The 22,471-nt window shown below is 34.3% G+C and overlaps 2 protein-coding genes across 3 annotated transcripts in view; both read right to left on the reverse strand.

Moving 5' to 3' along the window:
- Positions 1–15,414, reverse strand: part of LOC139811274 (osmotic avoidance abnormal protein 3) — a 34,237-nt gene extending 18,823 nt beyond the window's left edge. Inside the window, exons 1-2 of one of the 2 annotated variants that reach the window (XM_071775455.1) lie at positions 15,260–15,414; positions 4,742–4,813 (exon numbers count right to left, since the gene is read on the reverse strand). In XM_071775455.1, coding sequence (XP_071631556.1) covers positions 4,742–4,813 — 72 coding nt within the window. In that variant the 5' untranslated portion in view covers positions 15,260–15,414. The other variant, XM_071775461.1, reaches the window with a different exon arrangement.
- A 1,339-nt stretch (positions 15,415–16,753) lies between these two features.
- Positions 16,754–17,335, reverse strand: LOC139808732 (uncharacterized). Its single transcript, XM_071771092.1, has one exon. It carries the CDS (start codon positions 17,333–17,335, stop codon positions 16,754–16,756), a length of 582 nt encoding a protein of 193 aa, XP_071627193.1.
- Between the last annotated feature and the right edge of the window lie 5,136 nt (positions 17,336–22,471).

A 22,471-nucleotide genomic window follows, 5' to 3' on the forward strand; every position in this document is an offset into this window, starting at 1 on the left:
GAAGATTTGGAATAGATTCCCATCAAATTTGTGACAACGTGCCCCGAGGGCATTTTTTTACTTCAAACAGCCTCATGTCCGACACGTTTGAGATATTCGAAAGGTTAGGTACTGCACGCGGTAGGTAAAAGTACATACTAAAAAACTTTCAAGTTGATTTTACGTCAACACGGCTGGCGCAATCTCAAGACTGTAAACACACCAAAGATGGGCATACACTAACACGTTTTGGGAATGACGGGTGCTGCCCTCCGGTTATTAGTTTTTTAAATAAAGCCAAAGTGACAACGTGCCCCGCGTGACAACGTGCCCCGGTCTACCCTAGTATAATATAAAAATAGTAAAAACAGCAAAATTTGAATTTTTTTCAAAATCTGTGTAGGAAATATTTATTTATGTAGTTTCAAATTATTAATACAAATTTATATTACTTTTGTCAGCTTTTGTAACTTTAGTTTTCAGTATTAATTACTTTGAGAATTATGGGGACGGCGAGCGCCACTCTTAGCCGCTAGGGGCGCTAGCAAAGTTGGAGACGCACCGAGCTGTCACTGAGTACCGAGCATATCGTTAACGAGAAAATCTGTGTACATAAACGTGAATATTTCGGAATTTTTTAACATGCCGGGAATGTGTGTGGCATATGGATGTAAAAATAAGGGAGAGCATCGGTTCTCGAGGGACAAGAATGACAAGATGATGAAAAATAAACGGTGGATCATCACTGCTATAAAACGCGAGGATTTATGTTCGAATACAAATTCGCGACTAAACATATGTTTTATTATAGATATGTCTATTAATTTTATTGTAAACTCACTACTTTTAAAGCCGGTGGTAATATAATCCTCAGGTCTAAAGTGGTTTGTGCACAGCGAATTTGTATTCGGACATAAATCGCGTTTTATAGCAGTGATCCACCGTTTTTTCATCATCTTGTCCCTCGGAAACCGATGCCCTCCCTTATTTTTACATCCATATGCCACACACATTCCCACGGCATATGTTAAAAAATTCTCTAAACCTCTCTACTCATTAAACGTAAACATATGACATGTCCCCAATTTCAGTGCTGCCCTCTGCGCTGAGCTTGTCATCTCGCCGTCCCCATAGTAATCTTAGTAATCTTTATGTATACAAAGTAAAATAATAATAATAAATTTTAATTAAAATTAAAGATAAAAACTTATTCTATTATGAAAAGGTTAATCTTACATTAAAACTTCTCATAGCTCTGTATCACATAAAATATATTTTTAAGAACATTTAATTTAGTAAATTAATTAAATATCATTATATTATGTTTCTTTAATTTAAAATAGTTTAGGGAAAAAGTAAACTTTTAAAAAAATTCTTTGGTCAAAGAAATTAAGGAACTGTGAACACTGTATTGCAATTCTTGGAATATTTTATAATTACGTAATTACAAAGCAAAAATAAAAATTGTATTCAGAGTTTTGATGCGCAAATTAAGCGGCTGTCTTTTTAAAATAGAACGTGCAAAGTGCTAATCGCGTGAGTCGCAACGTCACTAAAAGCAGGAAAGTGTGACGATACATCTATGTGTGTGTGTACGTGTATACCTGTACAGAGCTTGTGTCGTCATTTACAGGAAAGATGGTAGAGTGACTTGGCCGGACTATCGATTTGGCACATATTCCACTCGCCATCGATAAACGGCTTATAAATGTGGTATTGTTTGTATTACATGCAACTGCCACACAATGATGTTATAACGGATAGAACCTCGCAATTTTTAACCTGTTTTCTAAAAACCTAGTATAATAAGCTAATTTTTATAATCTGGTTATTTGAAATAAATTTTATTCATAATATATAATTATAATATAATGTATAATTAAAATAAAATGAAATTATAATACAAATGTTCGTATGTAAATATGTGTGTATTATTATACAGTCATGTCCAAAATTATTAGGGGTAAGCGAGTATTTTTTCCGTATTTCCTAAAATTTACATAAAAATAAGTAAATTAAAGATTATAAATAAAAGTCTTTATTTCCACATCTTTATTTGCAAATATTTAATATTTTGTTACTCCTCCTCTATGTTTTATAACTTTTAAAATACACTTTATGAAATTAGTTGATCAAATTTTTCATAGTTAGATGCAAAAGTGCTTTATCTCACTCTTTTAACATTGCCATAATTTTTCTTTTTAATTGCATTATCGCTTTTAAACCTTCTCTCTTTCTCCCTCCTCCCAGTAAGACCTACTGTTTAATGAGGTTTTGAAGTCAAGACTTTATGATGGCCAATATAAAAGTTTGACTTTATTTTGCTTAAATTATAATTATAATTTACTTCTTTTGTGGCCATGTGAGAGCATTATTCTGTTAGGAAAATAATTTTTGATATCAATTTTCAAAAAATTTCTCTACAGAAGACTATAAAATTTCTCCCATGATATAACTGTGTATATAGTGGAATTTATTCATATTATACGCTGAGAGCTAATAATTTTGGACATAACTGTATATATGTACATACATGTATACGTAAATGTATGAGTGTGTGTGTGTGTCTGTATGAGGAACGTGTATACACACGCGCGCGTTGACCAGCACTCATTCACTATACTCATATATAATTTATCACGTTTATATTTTTATTATATATTTTTTATGTAACTTATTACGTTTATATTTTTATAATATATTTTTTATAATTTTATTACATGTTTATATTTCGTGTGCCAATTATTTCAGAAAGTATTGGTTTTTGGAAAAATGTATCAGGTAAAAGTTGGAGCGTTCAATATGGACCAATAGGGTAACTCCGGTATATACGGCCCAGTAAAAGGCAAGTTTATTTATCGAGTACTATTTACTGTGTTTAAAACTAAAACAAATAATTTATACCAATAAAAACTTTATACTGTCTACTACTATAAAAAAAATAGAAATATAAAATGTTCATTCTTTGTATTTAACAAGAAAAACTTTTAGAAACCCTTGCATTTTTGCCATATATCCCAGAGGGGTGGGTTATATAACATTCATGGGTAAAATATACGCCTTATAAAAAATTACAAATGTTTATAAATAAGGCAATAAAATGTCATAATAAATTATAAAATGTGTGTAAGAAGTTTATTAAGATGTTAGAATGATAAACAAATTATAAAACTGAAAAATTTTAAAAAGAAAATAGAAGAGCGATAGATGCATTAAAGATTATTGTTATACGATCCAAAAAAAAGAAGGAAAAAGAACACATAAGAAATTTCGAGTTTTACAAAGTGTCTGTACTGTGGCATAAATTCCGCATGCTAACTTGCCGTATATCCTAAACAGAAGGGATATACAAGATATTAAGTTAAACAAAAAATACAAGAGCTATGTACTTGTATTTTGCTGTATTATATTATTTACTATCCCTCTACAGTTATGTATCATGAAATAACCATTGAACCTTTTACATTCCCTACAGTAATCATTTTACGTAGGTCGTAACACAAGATCGCGCTTCTTACTACGGTGAGAAATCGATTCAACTCACAACAGTTTTGTTAATATTAACAGTAAAAAACTGAAATTACAACAAAATACTAATATGGCATAAAGGCACATAACAGAATAATTGCGAGCAAGTACCTTCATTCCTTCTATTTTTTCTGACATCTGCGGCGTAAAACCCCCGCGGCGTAAATACCGGAGTTACCCTAAACGATCTTAGTAGATTTTGAGTCCAGAGCCCATGTTGAGCCCATTAGGGCCCAGTAGGACCCAACACAAGCACTGGATCCAAAATCTATTAATAACGTTTATTGGTCCATTCTGAACCCTCCAACTTTTATCTGAAACATTTTTCAACTACACTAATACTTTCTGAAATAATTGGCACACGAAATAAAACTCACCCTGTATATAGATATATGAGGAAAAAAATTACTTAATTAAACGAGTTAGAAAGTAGTATGTAATTTTAGTCAAATATACTCCAATTATTATACCTAGAACGAGAGATCCGCAAAGGTATAAGAAACTTGACGCCTGATGGCTGCAGCGAAAAGTGCAACATCCGCACGTGAAGGAACATGTGCGCATGTTTTGATGTGGTCGCTAGGTTACAATACGCTCGATATATGACAATAACGCTTTTCACGCGACTTTGTCTGACTGAAGATGAATCAAAAGAAGAACTTAATTGACTAATGAGCCTTAAAAACTAATATTAATTATAATATATGTCTATAAGATAATATACATGTATATGTATATAAGATAAACAAATAAAAGATATAAAAATTTTTAAAATTGATGAGAACGTAGTGTATATATATTTTAATATAAATTATGATTTGTTCAAGAAATGGCATTAAAATAAATAAAATGTCACGAAAGATTAGGATATAAGTATGCCTCTCTCTTTTCTGTCTTTTTCTTATCTCTCTCTCTTTATCTCTCTCTCTCTCTTTTCTTCTTTTGCACATGTTCCCTCCTCTCTCCTTTCTCTCTTTTCTCTTTCTTTCTCCTTCCTTCTCTTCTTTCCTCCTCTTACTCATTTGCTTTTCAATCTTTCTTCAAGTTTTTTCAATCTTTTCTCAATCATTTCTTTGTTGACTAAGATAAGTCACATTTTTGCCAAATTAATTATTTACTGTCGTAATAATATTGTATAATAGTAATAAATATTAAAATTTGGTTTTAAATTTGCATTTAGTATATGGATAGTAAATGGAACGACACTTATTGTTAGTCGGTGTATCTGACATACCTGACATCCTTGCTGCAATTCTTTGTTGGACATAGGCCGACATCTCACCGCCACTTTTACAGACTCGGACATCTAGAAATGGGAGAGAATTGTCTTTAATCCATTTAATATTCTATTAAAATTACTATGATAGAAGTCCTGTTTAATTTATTTTTAATGTACAAAAGTGAAAGTATTATTTCTGGAGAGCTTTTTCTTTGTTATAAAATTTTCTTTTCCATAGTAGCAAAAAGAAAATGCAAAATTACATGTAATGTAAGAAAATAGTATAATAATTATCAACTTGTATTGATGCTTTATTTGAGCTATATTATAATGAAAGCGAAAGGTAAACATTGCATATAAAAAAATACAATAAAAGAATTAATGAAAGTTGTAAAAAAACACGTAGAATAGCTAATATAATTCTAATATAATTTGATTAAAATATGTACGCAATGTGCTTATGTGTTATTTACAATTAATAGAAATAAATGTATTTATTATATATAAACAGTAACTTTTCAAATATATATTTAGTTATCTATTGTTTTTTTCTTTAAATAAATAAAATAAATTTAAAAAATTGAGATAAAATAATGCAACTGTTAAGTTATATACAGTGTGTTTAAAAAAAAGGGTAAAATATTTTAAGAAAATTTAGTATGTCCAAAAACAAGTCGAAAAGTCTTAATAAAAATGGGTCCGCAAATGAGTCGTTTGCGAATAAAGCCAGGTCGACGAATGCGGTCTTATTAACAAGTTTGGTTGCACCACGATTTTCAATAATTATGGCTTTTTACACCAAGAAATGGCAGAAATGGCAGATATTCATTTTATGTATGGTAGTGCTAACAGTAATGCCCTAAAGCGCGTCGTCTGTTTAAAAATAAAAATATCAAAAACAAAAAAAGATATTAGAAAACAGCTTATTTGCGGCTCCATGTTTATTAAGACTTTTTAACTTGTTTTTGGGCATACTAAATTTCCTTAAAATATCTTACTCTTTTTCTAAACACCTTGTACATGTAGATTATAGAGTCACCAATCGAACAAATATGTCTCTTTGAGGTATCTTATATCTAGGGAAAGTATCGTAGTTATAATCGATTCTTTATTGCAATTTGCCTATATCAAACCTTCTACAATTTTTAAAATATCAAGCGCATTGATAGATATAGGGGAGACCGGGGTAAACTCGACACCGGGGCAAACTTGACACTAGCTTTTTTGCCAATTTAAATCTATCGTAAAAACTTGCCTTTTCTACTGTAAATCCGTCTTTATGTGCCAGTATTATCAATGGAATTTGGTGACATTCTGAGTTGCGGTGTAATTTTTAGCGCGACATAAGCGTTTTTGATGGCAAAAAGTAATTTTTCTGATTTCTAAAAAATTTCTACTCTTTCATCGAGTTTTATTTTTGCGAACCTATATGTAAGTGATTTTGATGCTTTATACAAATCCGGTAATAGTTTTTGCGTATTTTCAAAATTTTTATGTTTTTGGAGTGAAAAACGACGTTCGGGGCAAAGTCGATACCACGCCGTTTCATCGACTCCCAATAATAAACAATGCTTGTTATGCAGTCATATGGCTCATGACAAATGTGTGCGCACGTCCGATCGCGAATTTACTTGCATGAATTGTTTTTCAGACATGAGTTTGGATAAAAATAATTAAAAGTTTAACAATTTTTGTTCTCATTATTTCCAATAAATGTTTTCTAAATCGCAATAAACAATGTATTTTTAGTTTTAGACAATAAAAAATAAGTTCCAGGTCAAATTGTATCAATCAGGCAAAGTGTCGAGTTTGCCCCGACATTTTTCAATTTGAAAATTTGTCTTCGCGTCACTTTTCCTTTTCTAGGAGCAAAACTAAGCGACGTACAGCAAAACTTCCTTAAACAATTTTGTACCTGAAGAAACACTTTTTAAATGTGTACCATTGAATTTGCTTGAAAATTTTAATTAATTGTTGAAAATTGCCTTTGAAAAAATCGTGTCGAGTTTGCCCCGGTCTCCCCTATCCACTTAACCAATATAATGTTCTCCTTTAGTATACAGTTTAATTTACAAATTCTTTCTAACATTTCTCCATTTTTTATTCATATTTAGAAAAACTTGTAAGAATCATAAAAATATAAAGCATTGATAAAATGCTTGCATTTTTTCACTATTTTGGAATAATTTCTTCTTTACAGTAAATTTCATTTACCTTTACTTATTGTCCTAAATATATACATATAAATAACCTTTTAATTTTACTCCTTTCTAATAACTTATGATATTTTTCTTGCACTTTATTTTTGAACAACCATTATCCTAGCTTATCATCTTTTAAATGACAGGCTAAAGAATACACTATCTATCCATCATTTAATATATGTAAGTGTATTAGATATTGCGTGGAAACACACATCATTTTCCTTAATTAATTTTTTCAGAAATTTTACATGAGAAATATTGTCAAATATTGCGTAGAAATACTCTTTTTATTAAGATAAAAAGCACTTAGCGTTTTTTTATATTTTTAACGTCTTTTTCTAGACTTATCTATACATCTACAGAACAAACTATTATTTTCTGTTTATCTGCAGAATGTTTCCGAAGGTATTTGTACTCAACGTTATTTTCTATTACAGAAGATGTGCACAAAATGTTGCATAAAAAATCGATCGTATGGATAAGTATGGATAGCGTGTGTACAGAGGCATTTGTAATTAATTCTTTAAAATAATGTTTTGGAAAATAACTGGTTGAATTCGTAATAAAGTAACTCTTAATTCAAATATAAGAAAATTTTTTAAAAAATATTAGATTACAGTAAGCGCGGTATTTTGAAAAATAAAGACATTTTTACCAGTATTTTAAAGTGCTCCTAAAAATTAGTTTTATTAAAAACTAATATTAACTTTTATTTAAGATGAAAATGTTAACATTTTTTTTATTTTTTATACTTTCGGTAATATTTGTTCTGAATAAATTGATTTTTATTTAAAAAGGTGTTTTACCTCCTAAACATGCGATTGTGTGGACATTGGACATGGATTTCTTATTTTAATGTATTAAATTTATAATTAGGGTAACTCCGGTATATACGCCGCACCTAAGGAAAACTTAATTTATTGAGTACTATTTCATATGTTTAAGGCAAATGAATTATACCAATAAAAACTTTATACTGTTTACTACTATAAAAAAATTAGAAATAAGAAATATTTATTCTTTGTATTTAACAAAAAAAAACTTTTAGAGACCCTTGCATTTTTACCATATATCCTATAAGAGTGGGATAAATGATATCCATAGGTAGAATATACGCCTTATAAAAAATTACAAGTAATGTTTATAAATGAGGCAATAAAATGTTATAAAATAAGTTATAAAATATGTGTAAAAAGTTTATTAAAATGTAAGAATGATAAACAAATTATAAAACTAAAAAATTTTAAAAAGAAAGTAGACAAACGATAGATGCATTAAAGGTTATTGTTATATGATCCAAAAAAAAAGAAGAAAAAAGAACACATAGGAGATTTCCATTTTTACAGAGTGTTTGTACTAGGGCATAAATCCTGCACGCTAAAAATGCTATATATCCTAAACAAGTGGGATATACAAGGTATTAAGCTAAACAAAGAATACAAGAGTTAGGCACTTGTATTTTGCTGTATTCCATCCTTTACTATCCCTTTACACCTATGTAAGGGAAACCAGGGCGAAGTCATCACTATTTTTTCGGTGCCGATTTTTAACAACAAAACAAATAATTTTAGTAAAATGTGGTACGTATCACGTTGTAAAGAGTGAACTGTTGGCTACAAAATTTATACGGACATTTTTGGTCTACGTTGCTTTGTTCAACTGGTATAGAGTGAAAACGACAAAGGTGCAAAAATTCAAATGTCAAAATTGCCGGGCCGGAGTCGTCACTCTATTCTCTATTATAAATTTTAAATAAAAATTTATAATTCCGATCATGAAAAATGATAGGATACATTTTATTCATTATTTTTTAATAGAAAAATGGAAACATTAAATAAAAACACGATGGCGGAAAATAATTACAAGAAAACCGCACACACTTATGTGCCCTACGCTCGCACGTTTCTCGTCAGCTCTATTCTGTCATCATCTCTTAGCACACGCAGCACATATTATCCAAGTCCTCGCCGGAATCCGACCACTGCTGCTTCTTTGACTTTGATTTTCGCCGGAAACCTCAATGATATGGCTTGATACGACTTCGCCCCAGACACAAGTTTCAAGTTTGATCGCTCATAAAATATTAGAAATCAATGAAAATAAAAAAACTTCATTGGATTCGTGTTCAGCATGCATTACTCTTTAGAATCACTTACTTTGAGATTCGGAGACACAATAATATTTAAGATATTACAAATTTTCGACGCGCAACAAATTTTACTTTTGACCTCCAAAACACGTTTGGCTCGATAAGAATCACAACATGGCACATAACTTCACTAAATTCCGTTGGTCACGTGGGCATCATAAGCCGCGTTTACAGTATTAATGGCGAGTTCACACAACATACAGATTTCGAGATAATTGCAATGACGACTCCGCCCCGGTGACGACTTATTCGCCCCGGTCTCCCCTATCATAAAATAACTATTAAACCTTTTACAATCTTTACAGTAATCATTTTACGTAGATCGTAATATATGATCACGCTACTTACTACATTGAAAAATCGATTCAACTCACGACGGTTTTGTTAATATTAACAGTAAAGAACTTAAATTACAACACGATACTAATATGACATAAAGGCACTTAACAGAATAATTGCGAGCAAATACCTTCATTCCTTCTATTTTTTCTGACTTCTGATGCGGCGTAAATACCGGAGTTACCCTAACATTTATAATTAACATATTAAAAGCTCATCAAAATCGAAGGAGGACACTTCCATTTTGCATCCTTATAGGGCTATTTAATTTAACTTCTATTCAAACAAGTTCCGAGTTAAGTGCAAAATAAAACCTTATATTTATTTTTTCAAGTTATACATATGTATTCTTGCATTTTTGTAGTGTGATTTTTGTTATTTTTAATTCGGAAGTCATTAACCTTATAAAATATTCCTGCTAGAAAGAAAAAAAAAGAAAAAATTTTATTTAATTTGATCAAATATAAATATCATATAGTGTATATATATATATATATATATATATAGGGGGAGTCCGGGAGACTTGACCATAGAGGAGAGTTGAACCACTTCAAATATCTCGTTTAAATTTTGAACAAAGCACGAACCGAGCACGTGACAATATGACGCTTGGTAGTGCATTTCGACTGTGAGTGAGACAAACGTGTTGTAACGTGCTCGGATTGAGCTCTTTGTTCAAAATTTGAACGAGATATTTGAAGTGGTTCAACTCTCCCCTATGGTCAAGTCTCCCGGACTCCCCCTACACTGTGCCAGACTAGAGTCAAGCTCAACAGGGTCTTCTTTCCCCGCTAATTTTTTCAAGCCCGTTCTCTTGGCAGTGGTTTCGCTAGATAGTAGATAGGGACAGTGGGAATCTCGTTAATCCATTCATGCGCGTCACTATAATTAGATGACGAGGCATTTGGCTACCTTAAGAGAGTCATATATATATATATATGGTTATATACAAATATGTGTCAAAATTTGTCGATAAATTTAATATTTCATTTATCCTGAACAATTGAAAAGGCAAACACTTATACATTGAGCACGGGTACACCGGGACATTTAGGCCGCGGCCTATACCTCAAATTCAACCTAAAGTCTGATCTGAAGCTAGTTTCGGCCGTCTATCAAATGTTTACAGCAGGCGGCCTAAATAATTTAGGTCGGATTTGAGGTATAGGCCACGGCCTAAATTCAGGGTGTAAACCTAGCCATTATATCTACAAATACCCTGCTATATGAAGTTGCACCCTTTTTAGTATCTCAGGGCATATGCCCGTTCTAGACTGGAGGATGACCCAGTGAGAAACGATACATCGGATCGACGTCGATTAGATATCGAAATCTCAAAATCGATCTTCACATCAATTTTGATATTCAGGTGGTCCCAGTTTCGAGCATTCATCGATATCGAAATCTTTGAAAATTCGATATATTTCGTATGAGAACTAAAGCGCTTTTATAACGTTTTTTGATGTCATAATAGAGTCTGCAAACGGAGGGATTTCAACCTCTTTGTTTGAAAAATTATTTGATATTTATAAAAAATATAGCAATCGAATCAATGTCGAAACAATGTCGACTCGATGTCGATTTGAACTCTAATAAGGAAATTCACCCGACATAAAAAAAAATTATATTTATTTTGAAATTTTATTACAACTTTTTAACTAAATTTGTTTCTTAAGATGCAACCTATGATTATAAATATTTTCTCATACTTGAAAAACACACTTACCTTGGTGGGATTCGAACTCGGGACCTCTGGATCGTGAGCCAACTGCCTTACGTGGTAGACTACTTCTTAATTTGATGTAAGTGTTATATATAGTCTACATATGTGTCATAACCAGCACAAATATATAATTTTTCAAAAATTCTTAAGAAACAAATTTAGTTTAAAAAGAGTAATAAAATTTCAAATCGGATATACGAATATAATTTTTTCTTAATGTTGGGTGAATGTCAGAAACCAGTGCCGGCTCATTACAAAATTGGCCTATTGGGCCAACGTCGCGCCGCGCAATCTAATAATGACAGTCTTGATGTGTGTATTAACCATACTCACACGACATGAAAATGCTTCTCACATGAAATTGCACGCGTATCGAAACATATTCAGAGCGCGTGCTCCGTCTCTAACCAGTGCGAAATAGTAATCGAATCGATGTCGAAACTATGTCAAATTGATGTCAAAGAGTACAAATCGACATCGATTCGACATCGTTTCAACATCGATTTGATTGCGTATACATCATGCATGATTCTTAATTGTTCGGCGAAGTTGTTTTAATATATTTTAAGAATATGATAATAATATATTTTAAATATTTATATTTTTTAAATAAATTTATAATTAATTAATAATATAATAATAACTCATAATTCTCACTGAAAAAAGTAACTTATCGTTACCATAACTCGTTTTTCTCATTGAAAAACGTAATCCCCGGCAACAAATTTTTCATATAACAACATATATATAAATGTATATAATCCTTTTTTAAAATGAACATTATATAATATATTATATATATATATATATATATATATATATATATATGTATAGCAATATAATATAATACTTTCTTTCAAGATTTTATATATATATTTTATTATATATATATATATTTATTTATATATAATTTATATAAATTTATATAAATTACATTATATATACTAGCTGCAGGTTACCCGGGCTTCGCCCCGGAGGACATATGTAATAAAACACGCAAATAGTCTCTCTCTCTCTCTCTTTCCCCCTCTCTCCCTCTCTCCTTCCCTCTCTCTCTCTCTCTCTCTCTCCCTTTCTCCCTCCCTAAACGGACGGACGGACAGACAGATAGACAAACAGTCAGGTTTTATATATAATATAGTATGAAGTATGACGATATAAATTATATATAAATAGAAAAATTTATATAAATTATATATAAATATATATATTAGACCGCATACTTGGTTAATGTATAATTTAAAACACAATAATTTTCACTTTTCTTCGATTCAGGAAACAATTTAGTTCTTTTCATCTCATAAGTCGAATCGATATCGAACCGATATCAAATCGTTGATAATGGACAAACATGAAAAACAGTGAAAATCTTGAAAGAAAATATTGTATTATATTGCTACATGCTACCAAAACAGATGGTTTGCAAAGTTATCATAACATCGAAATAACCTCGAAATATTTGAAACTATCGATGTTCAACAACCTGCAGAACCGCATCGATGAGATCTGATAGGATCGATATCAAATCGACGTCGATCCGATGTATCGTTTCTCACTGGGGAGCCGACTCTCGGCTCATCCGAGTGAGTGGTGTAGACGGGTAAAAATCTATAGGTTATGTATAGTTTATGTCACGTACACTATAGAAGGCGGATGAGCCGAGAGTCGGCTCATCCTCCAGTCTAGAACGGGCAATACAGGCTACGTTTACACCCAGCGACCTGATCGCGGCCTGACCTATATTGTGACCCGAAGTAGGTCTAGTCATCTTTCGTTTACACCGAAAGAAACCTAAAAATTGACGGGATCGTATTTGGGATCGCCCTGAATTGCAGCGAATCCGAACAAGCAAATGAAGCTTTTAGGACGCGTCGCGCTTTACATCGCAAATGATAACGGCCGATTTCAGGTCGGGTCACTAAAATACGTAGCCTGATCTGAAGCCAGGTCCGGTCGTCTATCAACTGTTTACAGCAGGCGGGCTAAATAATTTAGGTCGAATTTGAGGTACAGGCCGCGGCCTAATTTCAGGGTGTAAACGTAGCCACTGTTCTAGCATTCTATTTGTTAGACATAATATTGGTAATTAAGAATTCAAAATTATGTTTCTAAAGACTAAATTTAAAATTTTATGAGCTTTATTTATCTTATATGTTTAATATTTCATGCGTATTAAAAGCTTACAATGCTCTAAATTGTCAGATAGAATTCTGTATCATGTAGATACACAAAAAAATGATACATAAATATACACCAGTACCTTATTCTGTAACTCTAACGACATTGTTGTTAAGAGCTGCAGAATCGAGGCACAGAAATGATAACAAATAGATAGCTAGACTTAGCAACTAGGTATAATAAATAATGAAAGCTATATATCAATTGTATGACATTTAGCATATAAATAAAATACGGAGTTGTTATCAAATATCTACTTATTAAGAATATTGCTGTGAAACCTTTTTATTGGATATTCCATTCGTACGTCAGTCGACCTTCGCAGATAGATTGACCTTAAACCTAAGGTTAAAATGTCTGGCTCGTGACATCACCGTTCTTATCAGTGCGTGAGTATACTCGTATAGCATGTGATTGTATATATGTGTATTCAGACAAACATCGAAATGTGTTAAGGAATGCTTAATATGGAATTATTTCTCCGACTAAATAGATACTAAATCGATTACTAATGATTCATTAGAATTTCATTCAGAGTTACCATTATAACTTTTCATAAAATTGAATTTCTAAGATAAAATTCTTGTTGTTTGAAAAGTTATAACGGTAATTCTACTTGTAACGGTAATTAGTTATATATATATATATATATATATATAACTAATTATAATATAAATGCATGATCCAATACTACATTGAATTAACTACTTTGAGTTAATTCACAAGGAAACGTCTCCGTTTACAAAAGTAATCTATGATTAAGCAATTTATTTGAAAACTAAACATATTTTACAAATTATTACATATATGATACAAATATTAACAATAAATATTTAGGATATTAAACACAAAACAAAATTAAAATATCTTAATTTCTCAATTCTATAAGAAAATCTTTTCTTATCTTTTTCTTTGTAATGTTTCACTTGTCATGTGTTTCGACTTTTGAGGCTGTTTTACTTTTCTACGATGTAATGCAAGATTGTATTATATAGGCAAATTATGATCGTGGAGGGTAGATACGTGATGACCGCTTGACCGAGTAAAGCCTAAAGTTTGAACTAGTCATGGGATCTTATAATACCGCTTTCATTTGCTTGTGAAACAAAGACGCCGAGAAATGTTATAATATTCGTACTCATACACATTTTTAAAGAATAATTGTTTTAATTACAAAAAATTATTATTATATTGTACTCTCTTTTGTATACAGGATACATATAGTGTGTATCACATAAAGTGTTTTTTCCAAAATTATTAAAAGTAAAAAAAAATTTTTTTTTACAGTTTTTATGGTTTCTTTTGTTAAATGACAGACAAAAGTAACGCCGTTAGTCTCTCCGAAAAGATACAAAAGAGACGATACTCCAATTGGGATTCTTTAACTAATTTTTAATAAATTTTTCTATAGAAAATTTAATTGTATGCACTGTTTTTTTAGACCTTTTTAATTTTTAATATTAAATTGAGAATCTTAAGAATCCTGATATTAAATCTTGAGAAATAAGCCTTTAATATAAACATTTTTAATTCTATTAATTTCTGTTACTGAATATTTCTTTATCTTTTTTAATTTTTATAAAGTTTTTAATGTATTTTTTGTGCATTAAGTCAATAAATAAACAAAAAAGTATTTTAGATAAATTAAAAACAAATAATAAACTTTGCTCTTTTTATTATAAAATTGAAACATTTTTCTAAGTTAGAACTTTATTATGATTAAATAAGATTTTTTTACCTATCTATAATTCTGAATTTAAATATATGCTATTTATTAACTCGAGAACTGTCAAAAATTCGAATATTTTTATCTAAAAAATTAAATTCTAAGCGAATAAAAAATTCAACCTACAAAAGATGTTTTACGTCTTACAAAACAACTATTCTATAATTTAAAAAATATTTTTAACGTTAGTCTTCCACAGTTTATTGACACTTACACCGATGATGAACTCTCTCGTAATTTTATATTGGAAAACACAGGCACATGACTTTTCGCCGCACAAAAGTCGAATCGAAACCGACTTGAAGCGACATACGACAATGTGTACGGAATGATGAACGCGTTCAGACTGACAACGCCGCGCAGGTCGAAGCGTCCGACGCCTCTGTTGTGGGCGTCATGGCTCATATTTAATTCGAATCGTTGCAACAGCGCGCGCGTATTTCTATGGGCGCTCTGATTGGTTGGTCGATAGCCGCTGTAATTCAAATCTGTTTAGATCGTATAAAGTTGGCTTACTTCAGATAAAATACACCATTACGTTATATTTTTTCTTTTTGCATTGAAAATGTAGTTTCCAGATATTGAAAGAAAAAAAAGAGAAAAGAAGAATGTTAATTGTTAATAAAAATACGTTAATTGTTAATGAAAATACGAGAAAATATATATAAGGAAAAGATAAATATGTAAAATCAATTAGAAAAGCCATGCGATCCAAGCTTAGGTCTTTGACAGCCTTATATTAGTTACTGTATACATATATGTCTATATATATAGTTTTAAGTCCGACAAATAATCGGCGCGCAGTATGTTGGAAAAAACTATATGTATATATATAGACATATATGTATACAGTAACTAATATAAGGCTGTCAAAGACCTAAGCTTGGATCGCATGGCTTTTCTAATTGATTGTATATCTTTACGATCCTATTTCTCTTATTATTATTCACGTCGCCTGAGAAAGACGTTTCAAACTATTATTAACCGGCTATTGCGATAAATATTACCACATGCCTCGGTAGTCGAATTGGTACGACGCCCTACACGGAATGAGGGAGGTTCCAGGTTCGAACCCTGGCTGAGGTAATATTTTTCGCAATAAATTTTCTTTACAGTTATTAGATATTTAAATCGAGTCGATTTAATTCCGGGGAGGGAAGGGTTTTTAATTCTAACAATTACTGTGTTTTAAGTCCGACAAATAATCGGCGCGCAGTATGTTGGAAAAAACTATATGTATATATATAGACATATATGTATACAGTAACTAATATAAGGCTGTCAAAGACCTAAGCTTGGATCGCATGGCTTTTCTAATTGATTGTATATCTTTACGATCCTATTTCTCTTATTATAAATATGTAAGTTAGATATATTTCTTACAATTATCTGAGAGACAAAATAATTAAATGTTTGAATTAAAAAAAAAAGGAACAAGGGAAGAAGGGGGAGGGAGGGAGACGGAGAGAATCGAATCGTTATCGAATCGAATCGAATCGTTATTTATACACGCTCTGGGATACATCCCCTAAAGCGTAGAAACATTTGTACAAAAAATAGACGAAGTCTATTTATTAAAGTATAACGCAGATAAGACTAGTTACAAAAACAAAAAAGAAAAAGATAGAAAAGTATAATAAAATAAGAGAAAATTAAAAATAAGAAAAAACGTTAAGCGCACAAACGAGAAAAAAAACAAAAAAAGGTATTAGCCGTGGGTTTGTCCAGACATTACAAGCAGGTGGTTGTACAATTTTGATTTGAAGTCCGGTAAAGAAGACGCGTTGCGTATGTCCGGAAGTATGCCATTCCACAGTTCCGCGGCAGAGCTACAAAAGGAACGCTTATAGAACTCTGTGCGACACTGCGGGAGAATCAAGGTGCCAAGCGGAGCCTTTATTTCACGCGTGACTATGTCGTGTTTGAACACGAAGTTAGAGTAGATGACCTCGGGTCTCTTCATCTCCGCTAGCACCGAAAAAGTTAGGCTCCCCACAAAATACAAACGTCGAAAACTGATTTTAAGCCAACCAAGTCTGACGAAGTAAGGCGTTATATGTTCGTTCCACTTGGCCTGGAAAATAAAACGGACGCATCTATTGTAGGCCCTCTGCAAGCGGAGATTTTGTTCGCCCATGATGTTAGTTAGGATCGTGCAGCCATAGTCAAGAATAGGTACAATCAGGGCCGAGACCAGCATGATGCGAAGAAGAAGCGGTAGGAGATGCTTGCAAAGTTTTAGTTGGTACAACGCCGAGTTAACTCTCGTTATTGTTTTCGAGATCTGCATTTCCCACGACAGCGAACAGGTTAATGTAACACCCAGATATTCAACTGAGTCCGAAAATGGAATTATGGAGTCATTTACATAGATGGATGGTAACGCGTTACTCTCCAGACTACTAATATATCGAGAGAGAGAGAGAGAGAGAGAGAGAGAGAGGGGGGGGGAGAAAGGAAGGGGGGGGGGGAGAGAGGGAGAGAGGAGGGGGTGGGAGGAAAAGAGAGGGAGGAAGAAGAGGGAGGGAGAGGGGAAGAAAGAGGGAGAGGGAGAAGGGGGAAGAAAGAGAGAGGAGAGAGAGAGAGAGAGAGAGAGAGAGAGAGAGGGGAGAGAAGGAGAGGGAGAGAGAGAGATTGATTGATTGAGCTTTATTAGCCTTCTTGGCTATTTTTTACATAAAATATCCTTAAATTTAATTCCTCTACATGAGGTACAATATACTCTTTTAACCTACGTTTGAATGGTTCAATTCTTTCGCATTGCTTAATTTCTACCGGTAGGGCGTTGTACATATTTAAACCTTCATAAAATGGACTTCTGTGCGCTTCTCGTCCTGCGATATTGAATTCTAATATTCTCAGCCTGCCTTGTTTGCCGTCCACTCACATCTCTTACTATTACTATCCTATTACTTAAATGTCTTAAGATTATGCCTCTTACTATTTTAAAAATAAAAATACATACATTGTACATTAGCCTCTGCCTTACATTCATAAACCTAAAGGTTTGCAACATTAATTCTACCTTTGTATATTGCGAACATTGTAATATGACTCTTATGGCACGGTTTTGTGCCACTTGCAGTCGATTCAATTGCGTTGCACCCATGCCTACTAACATCGTTGCGCAATATTCAAAATGAGGCGCTATGATAGACTTATACAGTACATCTAGTGTACCCCGATATATTATTTCTTATTCTATTCAGAAAGCTCACTTTTTCCCTATTTTCTTCAACATATAATCACTGTGATCCTCCCAACGAAATTTACTATCGATCATTACACCCAGATGTTTCGCTTTTTCGCCCTCTCTATTACAGTTCCATCCAAACTTTTTACAATTATGTTTGCTTTTATTTCTTTCCTTATACTTCTAACTATCATATATTTGGTCTTATCTGCATTTATTTTTAACATATTCACATTCATCCATGCATTCTTCAAGTATACCGAGCACCATATTTAGTTTCATTTTTAATTCTTCACAACTTTCTCCTGTTACACTTGCGGTCGTGTCATCTGCAAATAATCTAAATATACTTCTCTTCGGGCAGACTTTAAGGGGATGCTAGAGCCGTCTGTTTTACCGGCATTTTTTGTCGGCACGTAGCGTCGTATTAATTTGACAGATTTAAAAATCCTTCTCCAGAATTGCAGTACATACATTAATGATTCGGGGGAACTCCGATTTTATATAAAAAACGAGAAGAAATTACGGAAGTACAGATTTCCTTATCCTACTTTTATCCCAATATGGCCGCTCGAGTTGCGGCAAGTTGTCAGTTCGTCACAAGATGTATTTCATATAAGAGATATACCATTGGTACGAACGCGAAAACAAGTTCCCTCGAATTGCACAACAAGAAAAACATCGATAAACCCTCCAAATCAAGATTTGGAAGCGTAATATAAAAGTATAATGTCGATGTGCATCGTACGTATGTGTGCGTGCAATGTAGCGTACTATCCTTGTTTATATCTTTGTCTATACAAAGACAGATATAGTCGATAACATAGAAAATGGTAATTTTGTCGGTTATACAGACGGCTCCAGCATCACCTTAACAATATCATTTATGTACAAAATAAACACTAGAGGTCCTAATACGGATCCCTGTGGCACGCCAAATACTGTCTCAATTATTTTAGAACATATATCATTGAATCTATCCAGGGAGAAACGCGAGATAGACGTCTATTAGATGTCGGAGCCATCTAATCTAAAACAACATCTAGAAATATCTTAATTAGATGTTATGTAATTTTATGCCACTGCGTTTTCTTAGAGACAGTTCAATATTTACACCTAATATTCACACAATAACGGTGCATTGTTCATAAAACACTTTTTTGAGCTCAATTTATTTTTCGACATCTAATAAACATCTAATAGACGTCTAAGTGAATGACACGTAATTTTTGAAAAGACGTCTAATCGACATCGATACGACGTCGATATCGGCGCGTGCAGGCGGCTACTTCGCTCTGCTGCTGCTAAATATAATTATATGTACACAATAATTGATATTAATTAATCTTTAATTAAAATTAAATTTTTACGGAATGCTGTACGTTATAGTGATTGATTTTTTCACGGGCGTTATTATTAGCTAATTAAGGAGGTTCGATGGCTTCATCGGGGGGAGTAGTGGGACGCGGGGGTTCTGGAAACAGCGCACTAGCGTTTGAAGTAGTGGGAATGAAGGGGATTGCTCTGATTGGTCGCCGCGTGTATAATGCGTGCTGCTATTCACGTCGTTCACGACCATGACAGTCTATGCAGACGAAAAATCAAGCAATTTATGCTTTAATAATTAATTTTTCTACGAAATGTGCGGTAACCTTTCCCTTTCTTTCGCTCATTTATTTGTAAATTATTAAGTTACATGTGCAAATTTCTTTTTCTTTATCATTTGCATTTTTTTTGCACTTATTTCATTCTGAAGGTATATGCAATATGTCATTTCCCATAAAAACCATAAGAACCTATGTTAAAAATGCAGCCAGTTTCATGCAATTTTAATATGTTGTTCTGGAATGCAAAATAGAATTATGTGAATTTTTTGGGAATTTTTCACCGTCCCGTTTTGAAATAAATCTACTCCTAAAATTGTACTTTTTAGGTTTTTGGAGTAGATTTTTTTCAAAACGGGACGGTGAAAAATTCCCCAAAAATTCACATAATTCTATTTTGCATTGCAGAACAACATATTAAAATTTCATGAAATTCTCTGAATTTTGTTGTAGCCATCGAACCACCTTAATGCTGGTTATTAATATTTGATTGTCTACACTGGCGTCGCGCCCTTTTACCGCGCGTAAAGAGCCTATAGGAGAGAGTAGCACCAACGCGCCACTCTCTGATTGACTGCCATGGAGTAAACGTCACGTGACCAATGAGCGCCTCTCTAGCTCTCTCGAAGCTCGCTCTAACCGCGCGGGAAACGTTGTTGTTCTCGCGTCTCGTGCAGTCCCGTCGTCCTGTGTCCTGTGTGTGTGCAGCAATCGACTAAAGAGTTTCGATCGCGCGCCCGTGGATCCGCGTTCCCAATGTTCCCATCGCGTTTCGGGTTTTATCTCGACCGGCGTCGGTTGTGACATGGTGGAAGTAATAAGGTGTGCTATCTTCTCGGACGAATTTTCGTCACATTCTGCGTAGCACCAAGTTTCCGCCATCTTGCAAAATCACTATAGCCAACCTATAGCAACGCGACGATAAAAGTAAACGAAAGTGTCACGGTATACACAGGTTATACACAGTTTTGTAGCAATTTTATGATTTTTATGAATGTAATATAAAAAATCTTTTATAATGCCATCGTGTTTTTTTAAAAACTGTAAAAATACGTCGCGAAATAAAAAAAATGTAAGATATTTTTCATTTCCAAAAAATCAAGAAATGATTGCGAAATGGAAAATACTTTGCAAAGAAAACGTCAACCCAAACAATAAAACGGTATGTACTGTGACGTTGCGGCTCGCCGCACCGTCGCGGCGCCCCGCCGCCGTCACAAGGCGCGGAATTTCGCGCCCAGGGACGGACCAGGGAGGCAACGACGAGATCTCCAGGGGTCGTATTTAATCGCGTTTCCGCATTTTGATTATTTTCTTTTGTTTTTTTTATGCAATGTAATACGCGCGGCACCTCACCCACACCACGGCAAACCTTCGAGGTAGGAGTACTTGGCGAAGGAAATCAAGGACGATCGATAACCAAGGAGGGGTGGCAAACACGGAAGCAGCAGAGATCGCGGGCTGGCGAGAGCAACGCGGCAGGCGGGCGGCACGTGCGGCAGCGACGGACGAGGCCGCCGATAGCGGGGCCCCAAGCGCTTGGGTAAACACCCGGCTTCAGCAAACGATCTCCACAAAACACCGACTCACGGGGTGGCTGGCCACCGCCCCAGGGTCAAACCGGAGGCACACCGGCACGAGCGAAGTTCCGTCCGCCGCTAAGGACAAAATTTGAGGAGTCGTACGCCGCCGAGGGACCGTTGCCCGCCCCCGAAGGATCTCGTATCGATAGCACTGCGCCGGGACACCGCGGGCTTGCAAGCTCGCGCCCGATTGGCTCGCGCGCCCCTCAGGAAGGGGTACCGTATCGATTCCGCAATCGAGCGGGTTTAGCGTTTCACTCTCTGACTCTCTGGTCGTCCGTCGGCGAGATACGTTTTGTAAGATACGCGATAGCCACCCCGAGTCGGGTATTTCGATCGTTGTTTGGCGGATCAAGGATCGTTGGTGGAAGGTGACGGCGAGGAGCCTAGGAGGAGGCGTATCACCGGTGAGGTTGCCCGTAAATCGCGATATGTAAAGCCACGACACCGCCCTCCGGTGCACGCTCTCGCTCGGGATAACGCATGTTAAGATCGAGTGTAATTTCGCGATCGATAACGAGAGCGAAGGGCCTCGGGATGGTATCGTGGCTGCGGAACCGTGGTACAAGCGTTATGGCGAATCCCTGGAGGTCGCGATAGGCGTTAATGAGTTCGATATCGCGAGTATATTGCGTTGTCCTCGCGACCTTGGTGTACGGCCGCCTACGGGCCGGTATTTCGTCAATTGCGTTACCGTTTCTTCGCGTCGGGAAATTCTTGTGTTCGAGCGTCGGTGTTAGCGTATCGATTTGTGTTCGGATCTCGTTATTACGGGTTGATAATTGTGCTCTCGCGTTGAGAAACTTTGCGTCCGGTATTACTTGCGTTACGTCCTATGGCGTCCCTGCTCGCGACCACCTCGAATTTTGCGTTGGGACGTCGATGGCATTGTTAACTGCGGTCGAATGTCGTTCCCGCCGATTGATTAATTATGTTAGACTTGTACTCGCGTTAAGAAATTACCGGCGTTCACACGCTTCGTGCGTTTAGATGTTACTTGCGTAGTTCTTCATGGCGTTCCGTGGTTATTAGCGATATAGCGACTC

The sequence above is a fragment of the Temnothorax longispinosus genome, chromosome 1, assembly GCF_030848805.1.
Source record: "Temnothorax longispinosus isolate EJ_2023e chromosome 1, Tlon_JGU_v1, whole genome shotgun sequence".
Classification (NCBI taxonomy): Eukaryota; Metazoa; Arthropoda; class Insecta; order Hymenoptera; family Formicidae; genus Temnothorax; species Temnothorax longispinosus.

Bases quoted from the DNA above. Each gene is read 5' to 3' on its own strand.
- LOC139808732 (XM_071771092.1), bottom strand. From the start codon at position 17,335: ATGCAGATCTCGAAAACAATAACGAGAGTTAACTCGGCGTTGTACCAA.